An 18,344-nucleotide genomic window follows, 5' to 3' on the forward strand; every position below is an offset into this window, starting at 1 on the left:
GGACACGAGCCCCTCTTGCTCCAGGCACGTGTGGCCTGCGTCTTCCTCATTACCTGTATTTACTCCATTTTGAAAATGAGTCAGCAATCCCAAACACGAGGAGTTATGGAAGACATTAGAGGCAATCCCAGTCCAGGAAAAAGTTCTGATAACAAACCGAAAGGACCAGGCGGGGGGTGGGGGGGTGGGGGGGTGGTTAGGTCCAGTCCCACTTCCCGTAGGTTGTCACTCAGGCACGTGGGGGCGGGGTATTGGAAGCTGTCCAACCAGGACGCCGCTGAGGGAGGTGGGCGGAGCGACGCGCCGCACAAGGGTGGACGTCCTTTCTCTTTCCCACCGCGCAGGTGGTGTGTGTTGCTGACCTTTTAGGGTTCCCGGTTGCGCTTCAGTCTCTTCTTTCGTGCTCTAACTTGCATTGGTCGGTGGACTCGAGGGAAGGACGCAGAAGCCGAGGAAACCTCGCAATGGTGAGTGTGCTGCCCCGGGGTGGGGAGACCCAGCGGAGGCACTGGTTGGAACCGGCCGTAAGCGGCCTCCTCTGGGGCAACTCTGGAGTCTGCGGACCCGGGTCCACCCGGGACGCTGCGCGGACCTCAGTCTCCTCCGGTTCGCAGCCTGGGGGCTGAGCCGGTAGCTGTGATGCTGGGCCTCCTGTCTGGTCCCCGCGACTGGCTTTTTCAGCCCGACCCCGGAGCGCCTCTGTGCAGCTCTGCAACCGTGTCTCTCCCAGGTTGTTTGTTGACCGCGTGGAGGGTCGTTAGGGAACAATTGTGTTTACTGTGGTATTGGGACAAACTTAGTGCCCCCTGTCCTTTTAGTTTGAAAGGATTTCATTTTTTATGGATTGCAACTTAATATCCATTACTGTTTAAAGGATGAGATCTTGCAGTAATTTCCTTTGTAGAAAAACATAAATTCCTGAAGGAGAAAAGTAACTCAAGACTCCCTGCCCGCACATCCTCCTCCACTTCTCAGCTCTTAACTCCAGCCACCTTGAGATAGCCAGTTTTGAGTACTACTTCATCATGCTTTTACTGTTTCTTTATGTACAAACAACCCAGTGCCAATGCCTATTTTTCGTTCAGTTTTTGTCCTTGTGATATAACGATTATTTTGGAGCCACGTATTTAATGTTTTGACTGCTAAAAAGTCAGGCCTGGCCCCTCCCTTTCTCCCTGGTGCTTCTTACTTGGACAGGCTGATAAGAAAGCCTGGAGGCTCCTGCTCTGTGAGATGTTTGCTGGGGAGCTTTCCCTGTGCCCTGCGCTGTGCTGCCCTGTGCTGTGCTGCCCTGTGTGGCATCGGTGACCCCACCACGCCTGGGTTCTATGTACAGAGGACTCTGATTTGGCAGTTTCCATAGTTCCTTGTCCTTTGGGAGCAGGAGTATGAGAAGGGGGCCCTCCTAACGGTGGTCCTGGGTTGATGTCCCAGCAGGAGCCTGTCTTTAGAGTGAAGGTGTGACTGAGGCTGGGTTTGCATAGACATTAGTGTGGGGGATGATTAGGGGAGTAGGAGAATGATTATACCCCGTGACTGAGGAGAGCCCAAGAGATAGTTACTACTTAAAGTGCAGTTATTTCAGAGACTGTGAAAGAAAAGGGACAGAAAATGGCAGCCAGTACATGATGAGATTCTAGATGGCTCACCAAAACTTTTAAGCATCTCTGGGGCTTTTGACCTGGCATCTATTGCAATAAAGATTTGTACCCTCTCAATTATAGTGGACAAGACCCACATTGTCAATTTGGCAGAGCAAAGGAATTAGTTCAAACCCAGCTTAAGGTCGAGTTCCTTAAATGTCATGAAAAGGCCTCTGACCCTGCTGGCAGTGATTGCAGGCTCTGTGGAGGAGGGGCCTTAAGTTGTCTATAGGCTTCTAACGCAAGGCACTACCCTAGGTCTCTCATTAACATGTTATTTAAGCTGCTGTTATCCCCGGAGTTCTGAGATTGCTTAAAGATAGAGGCCTCCACTGAGGTGCCTATTATGACTTTGGTCCTGGAAACCACAGCGCAGCAGCTCAGCTCCTTACATCTACTTGTGCTACAAGAGAACCAAACCTTGGCCTGTGGGTTATTTCTCCAGGTGGAGGGATGGCATTTCTTTCTTCTGTCCTTTGAAAAATGCTCTGGTGCTGGAGGAGCCACCCTTCTCCTGCACCTTGGTTCCCTGGGTACTTGCTTGGGATTAACTGAAGGCACAGGTGTAGGGAGAACAGCGACCAAGGAGACAGTTCAGCCTGGTACATGATGGGGCTCAGTGGAGAGTTGCTGCTCTTTATCCCTTGACTGGGACATCCTTGATGAAGAAGCAAACCCAAGGGTCACCACACCTAGGGAAAAAGTCAGGCCTTCCTCTCAGGGGAGTTGTCCTGATCTGTCTCTCTCTCTCTCTCTCTTTTTTTTTTTTTTTTTTTTTTTTTTTTGGTATAGACAAGCTTTTTTAGAGCAGTTTTTAAAAATTAATTAATTAATTTAGTATTTTTTTTTTGTCTTTTTTGCCATTTCTTGGGCCGCTTCCCATGGCATATGGAGGTTCCCAGGCTAGGGGTCTAATCGGAGCTATAGCCACCGGCCTAGCCAGAGCCACAACAACTTGGATCTGAGCCTCACCTTCGGCCTACCCCACAGCTCACGGCAACGCCAGATCCTTAACCCGCTGAGTGAGGGCAGGGATCGAACCTACAGCCTCATGGTTCCCAGTCGAATTCGTTAAGCACTGCGCCACTACGGGAACTCCTTTTAGAGCAGTTTTAAGTTTACAGAAAAATTCATCAGAAATTATAGCATGTTTTCACATAACCCTTCTCCATTCCCACAGTATTCACTGTTCTTTAAATCTTGTAGGACTGGTTCATTTGTTAAAATTGCTGAACCAAGACTGATGCATTAAAGTGCACAGACTGCATTAGCATGGACTTTCTGTATTACATAATGTAGGGATTAGGTACGGATTTGGCAAATGTATTATATGTGTCCATCCTTTATGTGTAGTTTTACTTCCCTAAAATTACTGTGCACTTTGCCTTTTGTTTCATCTTTCTCCAAATCCTTCAAAAACCAAAGATCGGAGTTCCCGTTGAGGCACAGCAGAAAGGAATCCAGTTCCTTAAATGTCATGAAAAGACCTAGGGTAGTGCCTTGCGTTAGAAGCCTATAGACAACTTAAGGCCCCTCCTCCACAGAGCCTGCAATCACTGCCAGCAGGGTCAGAGGCCTTTTCATGACATTTAAGGAACTCGAGCTTAAATCCAGGGTTCTATCCCTGGCCTCGCTCAGTGGGTTAAGGATTCAGCGTTGCCGTGAGCTGTGGTGTAAGTCGCAGATGCAGCTCGGGTCTGACACTGCTGTGGCCGTGGCACAGGCTGGCAGCCGTAGCTCTGATTAGACCCCTAGCCTGGGAACCTCCATGTGCTGAGGGTTCAGCCCTTAAAAAGACCAAAAAAAAACCTCCAAAAAAACCAAAGATCATCTTACTGTCTCATGCTTTTGTCTTTTCCAGAACATCATGTCCTTGGAATCATACCATATATAACCTTGTTAGATTGTCATCTTTTACTTCGCAATATTGTTTTAAGCTTCCTGCATGTGGTTTTATGGCTTCATATCTCATTTGTTTTATCCCTGCTTAATATTTCAGTGTGTAGATGTACCACTAATTGTTTATTTATCTGGACTGTTGAGGATAGCTTGCTTAACTCTTAACTCTTCCCAATTATGAATAAAGCCTCTACAGATATGTGTGTACTGGTTTTCTGTCCACATAGGATTTTTTTTTTAATTGGGCCCTGGCATTGATGTGCGATCTCACTTCTCTGTTCCCAGACCAGAGGTTGAACCCAGGCCACAGCAGAGAAAGCCCTGAGGCCTGACCCCTAGGCCACCAGGAAATTCCCTACCTTTCAACTCGTGTGGACAAAAAACAAGGCTTGTGATGGCTGGATCTTACTATATATAGAATATATTTTTTTTGGAAGAAAGCTCCTGTTGGGAGCTCATTGTTGGGATACCAAGTTCCTTTCTCCTCAGCAATGAATGAGGATTATCTTCATGTCTGCACCAATATTTGGTGTTCTGAATTTTAAAAGTATGTAGTGATACCTCTTTGTTGTTTTATTTTCTACTTCCCGTTGACATTTGATATTGAGTATGTTTTCACAGAGCCTGTTTCTTTTCAAGTATATCTTCCTTGGCGAGCTATTTGTTTAGATATTTTGCCCATTTTTAAGTAGGTTGTTTTTTTTCTTCTTATTCTTGAGCTTTAAGAGTTCTTTGCATCTGTCAGATGCTGGTCATTTATCAGATTAGTGTTTTGCAATGATTTTCTCCAACTCTCTGACTTGGGTTTTCATTCTTCCTCTCCCTCGCTCTCTCTCTTTTATCCCTCCTGTTTTGGCTGCCCTGCAGCATACGGAGTTCCTGGGCCAGGGATCAAATCTGAACCGGAGCTGCAATCTACACTGCGGCTGTGGAAACACTAGATCTTTAACCAACTGTGCCGGGCCAGGAATTGAACCTGCATTCCTGCCTCTGCAGAGACACCATCAATTCCATTGCACCACAGAGGGACTCCTTCTTTTCATTCTCTTATCAGTCTTTCTCAGAGCAGGGTTTTGCTCATTTCAATGAGGTGAAATTACCCTTTTTTTTTCCTTGTTCAGACATTGCATTTGTTGTTAACGTTTGAAAATTCATCAGTGTGTCCAGAGTCACCTACGTTTACTCCTATATTGATTCCGGAGTTTATTACTTTTGCATTTCACATTGAGGTCTGTGATGTGTTTTGAATTTTTTTCTGTGTAATGTGTAAGGCCTCTGTCTACAGTTGTGTGTCTGTGTGTGTGCATGTGTTTTATGTGGTTATCCATTATTTCTAGCACTGTTTGTTTAAAAGATTTCCTTTTCACTGGAATTGCTTTTCCTTTGTCCAGTTCAGTTGAGTACATTCGTGTGGGTCTATAGGAAAGTACTTCATTAACCTTTAATCTCAGTCTCTTACTAATTCCAGGAGTAATCTCTGTCATTGTGGATTCTTTTGGAGGTTTCACAGGGATAATCATGTTATGTAAACAAATGTTATAGATTTAGCTACAGGATTCATGAAGATGTTCATTCTCAAGAAGTGAAAGAGGGAGTTCCCTTAGTGGCTCTGCGGTTAACAAACCCGACTAGGATCCATGAGGATGTAGGTGTAATCCTTGGCCTCACTCAGTGGGTTAGGGATCTGGTGTTGCCCTGAGCCCTGGTACAAGTAGTAGCATACTCCGCTTGGTTCCCAGTTGCTGTGGCTGTGGTATAGGCCAGCAGCTGTAGCTCCACTTCCATCCCTAGCCGGGAAACTTCCACATGCTGCGGGTGTGGCCCTGAAAAGAAAAAAAAAAGTGAAAGATCCCTCTGTAACTAGTTTGTTTTCATAAAGGGATGTTGGGTTTTATCAAATCCTTTTTAATTTTCATTTCCCCCCCTCTGTTCCTTTCTGATAGTAGTACTTTCTTTTTCTTTTCTTTCTTTCTTTCTTTCTTTCTTTCTTCCTTTCTTTCTTTCTTTTTTTTTTTTTTTTTGGCTTCTTAGTGCCCCACCTGCAGCATTTGGTAGTTCCCAGGCTAAGGGTTAAATTGGAGCTACAGCTGCAGGCCTACACCACAGCAATGCAGGATCTGAGCCGCATCTGTGACCTACACCACAGCTCATGGCAACACCGGATCCCTGACCCACTGAGTGAGGCCAGGAATTGAACGCACATCCTCATGATACTAGTCGGGTTCGTTACTGCTGATCCACGACAGGAATATTAGTACTTTTTGTCTTCTATCTTTTCTTAGTTATCTTGCTAGATATTTATCAGTATTATTAATCTTGTTAAAGAGCAAGAATTAAAATATTTTTCTCCATTGATATTCCATAATTACATCAGTTTTTATCCTAATTTTTATTACTTCTTTTATTCTCTTGGTTTGCATTTTTTATGCTCTTTTTATCATTTCTTAAGGTAGGTACTTAACGTTACTGCTTATACATCTTGGTGTATGTACTTGATGGCATAAATTTCCCTCCAGGCACTGCTTTTGCTGCATCTCACATCCTTTGATACATTTCATTTAGTTCAAAATAAATTTTATTTTTCTTCAGAGTTCTTTGACCTTATGTATTACTTAGAAGTATCTTGTTGAATCTTCATGTAGTGGTGTATTTTCCAATTCTCTTGCTATTATTGACATCTAGATTAATGTCTTTGAAGTCTAAGAGCATAGTTTATATGATTTTTGTTCAGATTTGTTAAGGTATGTTTGATATCCTAAAATGTGTTCTGGCTTGGCGAATGTTCCATGTGAACTTGAGAAAAATGTGCATTCTACCCTTGTTGCATAAAGCATTCCACAGGTAGCAGTTACATTGAAATGTTTAATAGTACTTGTTAAGCTCAACTTTATTCTTTCTGATTTTATGCCTGTTGAATTTTATAGCTTGTGATAAGAGAATATTGATATAATAATGGGTTCATGTATTTCTCCTTGCATCTTCCATGTCTTGCTTTATGTATTTTGTCCCTTTGTTGCTATGTGTGTACACATGAAGGATTCGTATGGCTCCTTGGAGAATGGACCTTTTTGTCATTATGTAAAGCCCATATTATTTATTTATTTATTTATATTTTTATTTTTTCCCATATCTTTAAGATATTTTATTTATTTATTTTTAAAGCCCGTGTTTAGCTCTGAGTTTTCCCTGGTCTGAAATCTGTATTGTCTGAAATTCATATACCAGTGCCAGCTTTCTCTTCATTAGTTTCAGCATGGTAATTTTTTTTTTTTTTTTTGGCCTACACTGCATCTTGCGGCATTGTCGGTTCCTTAACGTGCTGAATGAGACCAGGGATTGAACCCTCATCCTCAGGGAATCTATGTCAGGTTCTTAATCTGCTAAGCCTTAATGGGAGCTCCATAAAACGTCTTTATTTTCTCTTTCCCAGTTTTGGAGGCATCAGTTTCCCCTCTGAAGTCAGTACTCTCATGGCTCTAGAAGGATTTATTTTGAATTGTTTCTTTCTTTTCTTATGAGACTGGGAGTCAAAGCTGCTAACTTCATAAATTTTAGACTGGAAGTTGGCCAGGCAACAGCTAAGGTCACTGCTCATGAAACACTAAGTTCTGAAGTTGGCAAAATGGAGACTGAATGTTGTTTTTGGAGACCACTGTTGAAACCATTGCATAATTTTTAATCATGGACAAATTCACCATCAGCATATATGGACTTGCCCTGCATTTGTAGCTGTAGCTCTTAACCTGTTTCTCAAGGGAACAGAGTTTGGCCTGAAAGAGCTATTCTGGAACATTATCTCACTGTGTGTTCTAAAACTTGGTTGGAAGAAGCCCTGAGTGTAGGTATTTTGTGATCTAAGTTGTTGTTCCATTTTTCCTTGAGTCTGAGCTCTAAGTTTAGAATAACTTTCTAGCTCCATGCAATTATATCTAGAGGGAACAGAAGAACCGGGTCTATGATAATTATTTCACAATTTTTTTTTCTTTTTAAGCCCTCACCTGTAGCATATGGAAGTTCCTAGGCTATTGGTCCAATTGGACCTGCAGCTCCCAGCCTATGCCACAGCTACAGCAACACCAGATCAGAGCAGCATGTGCAGCCTACACCGCAGCTTGCAGCAACACCAGATCCTTAACCCACTGAGTGAGACCAGGGATTGAATTTGCATCCTCATAGGACACTATGTCAGGTTCTTAACCCACTGAGCCACAACAGGAACTCCTTATTACACAATTTAAAAGCAGTGCTTGCTCACAATAATAGTGTATCTGATAATTTCTACTGACCTGGAGGACTTCGGAATAGTGTGGTCAGCTGAGCTTTGTTAAAAGTTTGATTTCTGAAATTCCTTGATGGCTTAGAAGTGAAGGATTTGGCATTGTCAGTGCTGTGGCTCAGGCCATTGCTGTGGTGCGAGTTTGATCCCTGGCTGGGGAACTTTTGTATGGCATGGGCACAGCCAAAAAAAAAAAAAAAAAAAAAAGGATAGCTACAGGCTCCCAGGACTCTCATGTTTGGTGGTAGGACTAGATAAAAAAAAGTTCTGGGTCTTCTCAGGAGACTCAGTCATTGGAATCTCATGCAGCCTTAACCACCTGCCTCCTGGAGTACTGTAAATGGTGGATAACAAGGAAGAAGATGAAACAAGTTTCCTCTCATGGAATCAATGTTAAAGTGAAATTTGTTTCATTTGTGTAGCATTTCTTTCAGTTCCCAACAATCTCTGACCTCTGTCATTAATGAGGTATATGGTATAATGTGGTCACAGAAATAATGTGTCAGTAATTTACATGTGTTCATGATGCTGTTCAATTTATGAGGACGGGTGTGGAGAGTGAATTTCTCATGATCAAGTCATAGAATGTTTGCAGACGACAGAATCATAATAACCTTCCTGTAAAGTGGAGTTTATATGTCTAGTTGTCAGATTCATGCATCTTACTGTACATGTATTTTGGGTATTTCAGGACTTGCTGGCCATTGAGGATGTGGCCGTGAACTTCACTCTAGAGGAATGGGCTTTACTAGATCCTTCACAGAAGAAACTCTACAGAGATGTGATGGAGGAAACCTTTAGGAACCTGGCCTCACTAGGTAAGGATAATGACTTTCCTTCACTTCATCAATTAGAGAACAAATGCTCCATGCTAATTGACTTTGTTCTAAGATGTGGAATTGAGGAAGAGAGGATGTTGGTATATAAACTGGATTCAGTCATATTCAACAGAGGACATAGAATCAAATCATTTTTATATAATTTCTGATATTTGGAATAATTTTTCTGGGTCTGCATTTTAGGAAAAACATGGGAAGATCACGACATTGGAGATCAGTACAAAAACCAGGGGAGAAAACTAAGGTAAGTCACACCCATACCAGAAAGCATCATCTCATATGAGAATCCTGGTATATTATGAAATATTAAAAACATGCAAACAAAACAAAGAGCACCTACTTCAAATTCAGTTCTTCTTAGAAACTTTCTACAAAAAACATTTTCTTAAATGTGACATAAATGTTAGTTGGTTGCAAAATAATTCCTTGCAATGAACAATGTTAATAAACCCTGTATTTTTAAAAAAGCAAACAAAACCCCGTAGTTCGCCTGTGGTGCAACAGGTTAAGGATCTGATATTTTCACTGCAGTGACTTGGGTTGCTGCTGTAGCACAGGTTCAGTCTCTGGCCCAGGAACTTCTACATGCCATGGGCATGACCAAAAAAAAAAACAATATATAAATAAAAGAAAAACCCATATTTGAATATTACTTTCTAATAGTGGAAAGGGTGAAATATTCTTGCAGAATATTCAGTATTTCAATGCCTAACAATTTACACAAGGTGGAAAACTTATTTATTATGATTTATAGTATTCCTAGAAATCATAATAAATAGAATGAATATAAGATCAATAAAGAAACCATAAAAGAAATTCCTGCTGTGGTGCAGAGGAAACTAATCTGACTAGGAACCATAACGTTGCTGGTTTGATCCCTGGCTTGCTCAGTGGGTTAAGGATCTGGCATTGCCATGAGCTGTGGTGTAGGTCGTAGACGTGGCTCAGATCTGATGTTGCTGTGGCTGTGGTGTAGGCCAGCAGCTACAGCTCCAATTAGACCTCTAGCCTGGGAACCTCCATATGCTCTGAGTGTGGCCCTAAAAAGCAAAAAAATGAAAAAATAAAAAAGAAACCATTAGAAATGTGTTTCTCATTTTTTACAGAAGTCATTTGGAAGAGGGATTCTCTGAGTATAAAGACAATAGTCTGTGTGGAGAAAACTTCAGCCTTGTTCCAAATCTCAATCTGGACAAGAAAACTCCTGGGTTAAAGCAATGGGGATGCAGTGCATGTGGAATAGTCTTCATGGATCGCTCATCCCTTAAAAGACACACGAGACATCACAGTGAACACAAACTGGAAGAGTTTCAAAACTGTGGTGACAAGTTGTATAAATGTAAGCACTGTGATAAAGCCTTTAATCATTACACTTCCTTCCTAATGCACAAAAGATGCCACACTGGAAAGAAACTGTATGAATGTAAAACATGTTCTAAAGCATTGAGTTCTCCCAGTTCTCTTCGAGATCATCAAAGAACCCACACTTTAGTAAAACCCTATGAGTGTAAGGAATGTGGGGAAGCCTTCACATGGCTCATAACCTTTCAAAAACACATGATAACACACACTGGAGATGGACCTTATAAATGTAAGGAATGTGAGAAAATATTCATTAATCCCAGTTCTCTTAAAATACATGAAAGGAGTCACACTGGAGAGAAACCCTATCAATGTAAACAATGTGGCAAAGCCTTCAGTTATTACTACTCCTTACAAGCACATGGAAGAACTCACACTGGAGAGAAACCTTATGAATGTAAACAGTGTGGAAAAGCCTTTAGACGTCATGAAAGTGTTCAAATACATGAGAGAATTCACACGGGAGAGAAACCTTATCAGTGTCAACACTGTGAGAAAGCCTTCAGATATCACATTTCTCTTCAAAAGCATGAAAGGATTCACACTAGAGCGAAACCATATGAGTGTAAAATATGTTCTAAAGCATTTAGTTTCCCCAAATATCTTCAAAAACATGAAAGGTTGCATGCTGAAGAAAAACGCTATGAATGTAAAATTTGTGGGAAAACCTTCACTTCCTCTTATATTCAAGTGCATGAAAGAACTCACACTGGAGAGAAGCCCTATGAGTGTCAGGAATGTGGGAAAGCCTACGTTTGTCTCTCAAGCATTCGAAGACACATGAGACTGCACACTGAACAGAAACTGTATATATGTAAAGAATGTGGGAAGGGCTTCTCTGATCTCAGTACTTTACGAAAGCATGAAAGGACTCACTAGATAAAACCTCTTGGTTTTATTTATTTTGGCCGTGCCTGTGGCATGGGGAATTTCCTGTGCCAGGGATGGAACCTGCATCACAGCAGCAACGCAAGCCACAGCAATGACAACACCAGATCCTTAACCCACTGAGCCCCCCAGGGAACTCCAGAGATTCTTATTTGTAAACTCTTGGGAAAGACATCAGTTGGCCCACATCCTTAGATGTGAAAACTCCCATGGAGGAGCAGTGTAAATGTAAGTAGCACTAGATAACTTGATGGAAAGTAATCTCTGCATAATGTTCCAGAAAAACCTTCAATATGGAAAAGTTGTTTTAAAAGTTTATAAATATATTGTATTTACTAAAGATTTTTCTGTCTTTTTTTTTTTTTTTTTTTCTGGCTGTGCCTGTAGCATGCAGAAGTTCTCAAGCCAGGGACCAAGCCCATGCCATAGCAGCGACCAGAGCCACTACAGTGACAGCATTAGACTAAGGATCTTTCTTAAAGTGTATTCTTGGATCATGGAGTTCTACTATTTTCAGAAATGAGTATTAATTTGTGTTAATTCTGTAAGTTGTCTTTCAACAATAGTTCATAAGGTTAAAAGTTGGTGGTTTTTCATTTAATCAAATGATGATTTTTTTTTTCTTTTCATTTTGAAGTCTTTTGGATCTATGGGTGAATTAAAGTTCCTTCCTTCCTCCCTTCCTTCCTTCCTTCCTTCCTTCCTTCCTTCTAGTTCCTGGGCCAGGGATTGAACCCTCACCACAGCAACAACCTGAGTTGCTACAGTGACAACACTGGATCCTTAACCCACCGCGTCACAGGGGAACTCCTAAAGTATATTTCTAATGTGTAGTTAGGCTTAAACTTTTATAATATTCTGTTCTTTTTGAAAGGGCCATTGGAAAATAGCAATTTGGTATTTGTTGGAATTTTCCTATTGGCCTTTGGGTGGCAGGTCCCAGATGTCCCTAATCTGTGACATATATTGTACTGTTTTTACAGAGAAAGATCCTTTTTTGGAGGTGGTGGGTTTTTCCATTTTCCATTCTATTAAACACTTAGAATGAATTTTTGTGTATGGTAGAGTTGTCTTGAGTACACTTTTGTTAATTGTGATTTTCCGGTTTGCTTTTTGTCTTCCCTTCTGACTGGTATTTGGTGAATAGAATTTAAATTAGGAAAAGAGACTGGTGGGAGTTCCCACTGTGGCTCAGTGGGATCAGTGGTGGGTCTCTAGTGCTGGGACGCAAGTTTGATCCCTGGTCTGGCACAGATGTTTACCCTGGCACAGTGGGGTAAGGATCTGGCAGTGCCACAGCTGCTGTGTAGATCACAAATTGCAACTCACATCTGATCCCTGGCCTGGGAACCCCATATACCTGGCACCCCCCAAAAAAAAGAAAGAAATGAGACTTGTGATGGCACAAAAAATGTAGATTTGGGATATCTTGTCTGTGATTAATGTTAGCTTCTAGATTTTCCAGAGTCCACACCCTTCATGATTCTGTGTTAGAATTCATCAGTTGCATCACTTGAACCGGATTAAAAGGCAGTACAAAGAATAAATTCTTCAGAATGTATGTGTTTGGATCCACCACACTGGGAGAGGGACAGGTGCATAGGAGGTTTGAGGACACAGTCTTTCAGCTTCTTTTCCAGATTCTGTGCCCTTGTAGTCAAAAGTATCCTCAACACCACCAACAAATGTTTGACACGCACTTTCTTAGAAGTGTAGTTTTCCCCTGATAGCTTCACAAATTCAACATCAAAATCTGTCAGAATTTTTTGAGTTTTTCTATAATACCTCCCGTTGGAAAGTCATTCAGATTTTCATGGTTGGGAGTATTGTCTAATTACCATCTTCTGCAGGTTATATGATGTCCAGTATATATAGGAAACACCTTTAACAATTAACAGCGCTAGTGAGTATGTTTCCCTGGTTTACCATGAAATTCACAATGGTGCAGCCAAAAAGAATGACATGGGGAGATCTCTTGTGACGCAACTAGTTAAGGATCTGGCATTGGCATTGTCACTGCATTGGCTTGGGTTCGTGTTCTGGCGCAGGTATGATCCCTGGCCTCGGAACTTCCACATGGGTGTGGGATTAAAAAAAAAAAAAATGACATGGGAGTTTGTTTCTCTGGTGTATTGGGCAGTGGCTGCCTTGACCCATTGTTTCCATATGATAATAAGCTGCTTCTTCATAGCAGGAAGACTGTGTTTCCTGTTGCTTGGCAGAATATAATCCCTAAATATGCTTTCAATTATGTTTGCTTGTATGTGATTAAAAGTATGTTCATTTAAAAAAAAAGTTTTTTGTTTTTTGTCTTTTCCAGGGCCACACCTGAGGCATATGGAGATTCCCAACCTAGGGGTCTAGTCGGAGCTGTAGCCGCCAGCCTACACTGCGGCCCTGAAAAGACAAAAAAAGAAAACAAAATTCCAAAAGTTTGTTCATTTTTTTTTTTTTTGTGAAACAAAAGCTGCTTTTTTTCTTTAGAGTATTTTATCAGCTCTTTTCTAAGCTTTCATATTATGTTTTTATTTCCTCAGAATTTATTAAAATAACCATTATAATTATGGATATTCAGATAAATCTTGCAATTTTCTTCACATGTTCATTATGTATTATGAGTCAGTAATACTATGTGTGTAAAAGTTTTTTTTCCCCCCCTCAGGTAAATTTTACTTTTTATGCTTCTTTAGTTATCATTTTTGTCATGAATCTAATTTTTCACTCACTATTTATTTTTTGACCATGCCTGCTGCTTGTAGAAGTTCCCAGATCAGGAATCTAACCTGCGCCATAGTAGGCACCCTGGCTGCTGCAGTGACAACGCCAGATCCTTAACCTGCCATGTCACAAGGGGGTTTTTCATTCACTCTTAATGCCAAACACTTAAATTTATTATTATTTTTGGCTACAGCATACAGAGGCTTGATATGGGACCTCAGTTCCCAGGCCAGGGATTGAACCCAGGCTGCAGTGGTGAAAGTGCTGAATCCTAAGCACTAAACCACCAGGGAGCTCCCTAAAAGTCAATTTTTTTCAGCGCCCTCTTGGAATTGACCCACAGGATTGCACCAATAGTCAGAGGAGAGTGCAATGAATGTTAGTAAGAATAACCTCTGACCATAAAGGACTGTGCAGTGTAATAGAAACAGGATGCTGGAGTTCCCATCATGACTCAGTGGTTAACAAACCTGACTAGGATCCATGAGGATATGGGTTCTATCCCTGGCCTCGTTCAGTGGGTTAAGGATCCGGCATTGCCATGAGCTGTGGTATAAGTCGCACATGGGGCTCGGATCTGGCATTGCTGTGGCTCTGGCGTAGGCTGGCAGCTATAGCTCAATTTGACCCCTAGCCTGGGAACCTCCGTATGCCTAAAAAGACAAAAAAACAAACAAAAAAGAGAAACAGGATGCTGAAGTGGATTTCTTATTGGATTTTGCCTTTTTGTAGAGGATATGACGGCCAGTTCAGCAAGCAAAACACTCTTCTGTATTGAATGCCTTAGGAGATAAACTTAATCCTCACATTGGTGATCATAATTGTTGTTTTCTAGAAGGCCAAAACGAATATAGAAGCTAAATTTAATTTGTAGGACATTCCAGTCCGTCATCTTAGTAAGAAAAGGAAAATACTGATCATTTTTATATTTTCCCGTTTTTTGAGATAGTGTTATAAAATGTCGCTATAGATGTTTTTGTCCATCATGGTCACCAAGTATGTTTGGTGTGCAGCATTTCTCTCTTCAGTAGAAAAAGACTTGGCCTTGCAGTTCAGTTCTGAACTGAAGGAGCTGAAGGCAACAGCTCTTGTCTTTCCTGCTTGTTATCTGAACACTGTATATATTTCCTGAGGTACAATTAAGTACCTTAGTTAAAAATATATAAATTTTCTGGGGAGTTTCCTTGTGGCACAGTGGGTTAAGGATTCTGCATTGTCACTGCAATGGCCTGGGTCCCAGCTGTGGCACAGGTTCAGAGACTGGCCTGGGAACTTGCACAAACCATGGGCACGACTAAAAAAAATACAATTTTTTATATTAAAAAAATATATTTTTTCTGCTTAGTATATGATGTGATCACTTTATCGTCTCCTTTTTTGACTCAGCCGAGGCCTATAAGTTCAGGTACTTTGTGTCATTTTGAATAATAATAAGAGGAAAGATGGAAAACATTTAATGTTTTTTCTAACAGGAGGAGCTGGAAGCCTTTTGTTTCCATGTTCCACAAAGCCCATAGCGCACTTTGCTGTTCATAGGTTTCGTTTCTGTATGCTTAGACTTCCAGCAGATTTTCCTGAAGACTGGAAAATAAAAGTAACAACTTCAATTTTTGTTAACAAGCACAGGAAATGAAATCTTTTCTGTTTTTCAGCGTTCAGTAAACTTCTGGAGGGATTTTATTTAAAGGGGCGCCATAAGAGTGTTCTCTCCTGGGTCATGGCATGTTTACCATCTTCAATGGCAGTATCATTATACATATGTTAGAACTCAAAATTACGCTTGAATTAACACAAATGGGCATATGTATTTCATAGAAAATGAATAACAAAAGCTTTCACTTGCTAGGAGAACATTAAACTATCTGGAACCTTGATTTTTGGGGGTTCAGCATTTCTTTCCACAACTGTGGGGTCCTTCTTAGGAAGAACTGAAGGATAGGGAAGAATTCAGTTCCCAAGAGGCCCTTTTTGTCACCCTGTCTTCATTGAGAAAACACCCTCTAGGGCTGCCCCTGCCCTCATCTGGTCCCATAACTAGGAGGGAAGTGAGAAGGCTCCCAGATCTCTCTGACGCTTTTTGTTTGTTTGTTTTTAGGGCTGTACCTGCAGCATATGGATATTCTGAGGCTAGGGGTTGAATCAGAGCTGCAGCTGCCGGCCTATGCCACATCCACAGCAGTGTGGGATCTGAGCCAGGTCTGCAACCTACACCACAGCTCACAGCAACACCAGATCCTTAACTCACTGAGCAAGGCCAGGGATCAAAGCCACATCCTCATGGATACTAGTCGGGTTCATTTCCACTGAACCACAAGGGGAACTCATCTTTGACACTTTGTCAGCTTCCTCGGACAGATGTACTGAAACACTATAGTTCTGAAATGTGAAGGTGGATCCCAAGTGGGATCTGGGGACATTTGTCTTTCATGTAAATCAGCATTGTTTCTTTCCATGGCCATCCTTAGACCATCTCCAGCTCTCAAGCCTACTGTTTACCTGCTAATTTGGAAACATCTTTATAATCTGTGCATAGCCCACTCTGGAACATTTTCTGAAGCAACAACAGTGACTGTGAATTGAAAGGGAGACAGAATGAGTTGGAAGAACCTATATCATGGGCACATTCCATCAGCCACAGAAACTGTAGCCATCTTATTTATTTATTTGTTTGTTTATTTATTTTTATGGCCACACCTGCAGCATATGGAAGTTCTCAGGCCAGGAACTGAATCCAAGCCATAGCTGAGGCAACATGGGATCCTTTAGCCCACCGTGCCAGGCCAGGGATCAAACCCAAACTGCCACAGCAGTCCAAGCTGCTGCAGTCTGATTCTTAGCCCACTGTGCCACAGCGGGAACTCCTGTATCGTGTTTATCAAATATGCTTGCTTGTTAATTCACACAATACTTTAATTTTTACTGAGTTTGCATGGGGAAATCAAATGCTCTATAATTTGAGTAATAGTTACTCCAATATTATCTCCCTCCTCCCACCCCTTTTCCATAGAGGCTTTAACAGTCTCCATTATGCATCCAAGTATTTCTAAACCACCCATGGTGACCGTAAGTGGGCCAAGACATTATTGGACTGGAAACTAGTCTCAGCTGTTACTGCGTACAATTAGAGAAGTGTCATTGTGTAAATGGAGTCCCTCCCATGGCCTGAGTTGAGCCTCCCCAGCCAACTTCCCATTTCTCCTTGGGTTATGCTAACCCAGTTTTGCTAACCCAGAGACCTCCCCATTAAAAAGGCATTGGTGGAGTTTCCACTGTGGCACAGTGGGTTAAGGATCCAGCCTTGGGATTTGATCCCTGGCCCAGGAAATTCCATATATCAGTGCAGCCAAGAAAGAAAGAAAAAAAAAAAGCATTGGTACTTGAAGCATAGAGCAAAAATTGGTCCCTCTGTCACATCCCACTTACTGGAGGAACCTTCTGTAGTAGGTCCCTTCTTTCTGGAAACATTGCCACGTGAGGAGTCACTTGGATCACATGGGAGACCACGGAGTTCACATAGTTTATGTAAAGGGTGCTGCTACCACCCCTGATAGGGTCCACTGCAGAGGTGCTGCATTCTGTCCCTAAATCAAGCAGGCCACCTGGGATGAGAGATTGTACCCAAGCATTAGAGGGATTAATCCAGCTCCAGGCAAAGGTGGTAGCGCTGCTACCAGTTGAACTCACCCGCATATTTATAGGTCCTTTGGCCATTGCCAAGATCCAGGTGACTTTTCCACTAATAGCTCCTTTCCAGGGTTGCCCCCTTTGGCATAAGAACGCTGAGGTATTTGCCTCACAATATCCAAGGACAAATCAATGCCAGTCCTTACTCTGCCCATGTATTAAACTGCAGTCTGCAGAGGCTCATTTCAATGTACAGGGCAATCAACTGACTTGAATTTCTGACCACACTCTCACCTGGGATCTGATGGTATTACCTTGGCCCTGTGAGCCCCCACAATCCATAAGCATTTGGAGGCCTCTAACCTCAATGGTAGGCAGAATTCATGAGCCATCCCTTCTCTGCCATGGCCGCTTAGCAACTGGCCAGTGCACCTGATGTGAACAAACCACGGTGATATACAGGTTTAATTATAACATAAGAGCTTTTTTCCATCTAAATACCTATCACCATATCAACAGGACTCCAGTAAAGAAACAGTGGATTAACAGAGAAATGGAAGATATTCTACTTACTAATGAGTTTCTGAGGATATTCAGACACACACAAGTATCCTGGAGGATATTGAAGCCCCTGACACCTACAGCAAACATTGAACACAGTCTAACTCCTGTTCAAGAATACACGAAATGTCACGCTAAAGGTCTATTTACCGCAAATCTTACTGTGATAAAACAAATCACAAACATGGGAGTTCGCGTCGTGGCTCAGTAGTTAATGAACCCAACTAGGATCTGTGAGGGTGTGGGTTTGATCCCTGGCCTCGCTCAGTGTGTTAAGAATGCAGCGTGGCCAGGAGCTGTGGTATAGGTCACAGACTTGACTTAGATCCCGAGTTGCTGTGGCTGTGGTGTAGGCTGGCAGCTGCAGCTCCGATTCAACCCCTATCCTGGGACCCTCCATGTGCCTCGGGTGTGGCCCTAAAAAGCAACAACAACAAAACCCACAAATATGTGGAAATGAAGTCACTTGTGTGCTCTCTGTTTTCAGTTTTTGGTTAAAGTTGTTGTTTCAGTTTCACTTTTCCTTAAACCATA

At 41.9% G+C, this 18,344-nt stretch overlaps 1 protein-coding gene across 1 annotated transcript; it reads left to right on the forward strand.

Moving 5' to 3' along the window:
• Positions 1–288: 288 nt before the first annotated feature.
• LOC110255283 (uncharacterized) lies at positions 289–13,202 on the forward strand. The gene is made up of 4 exons (XM_021083745.2): positions 289–467; positions 8,510–8,636; positions 8,841–8,901; positions 9,764–13,202. Exons 1-4 carry the CDS (start codon positions 465–467, stop codon positions 10,896–10,898), a joined length of 1,326 nt encoding a protein of 441 aa, XP_020939404.1. The 5' UTR covers positions 289–464; the 3' UTR covers positions 10,899–13,202.
• The last annotated feature ends 5,142 nt before the right edge of the window (positions 13,203–18,344 follow it).

The sequence above is a fragment of the Sus scrofa genome, chromosome 2, assembly GCF_054392235.1.
Source record: "Sus scrofa isolate SSC_HxYL_T2T_F1_AM1 chromosome 2, Sscrofa_HxYL_maternal_Yorkshire_Landrace_v2.0, whole genome shotgun sequence".
In the NCBI taxonomy this organism is placed as follows: domain Eukaryota; kingdom Metazoa; phylum Chordata; class Mammalia; order Artiodactyla; family Suidae; genus Sus; species Sus scrofa.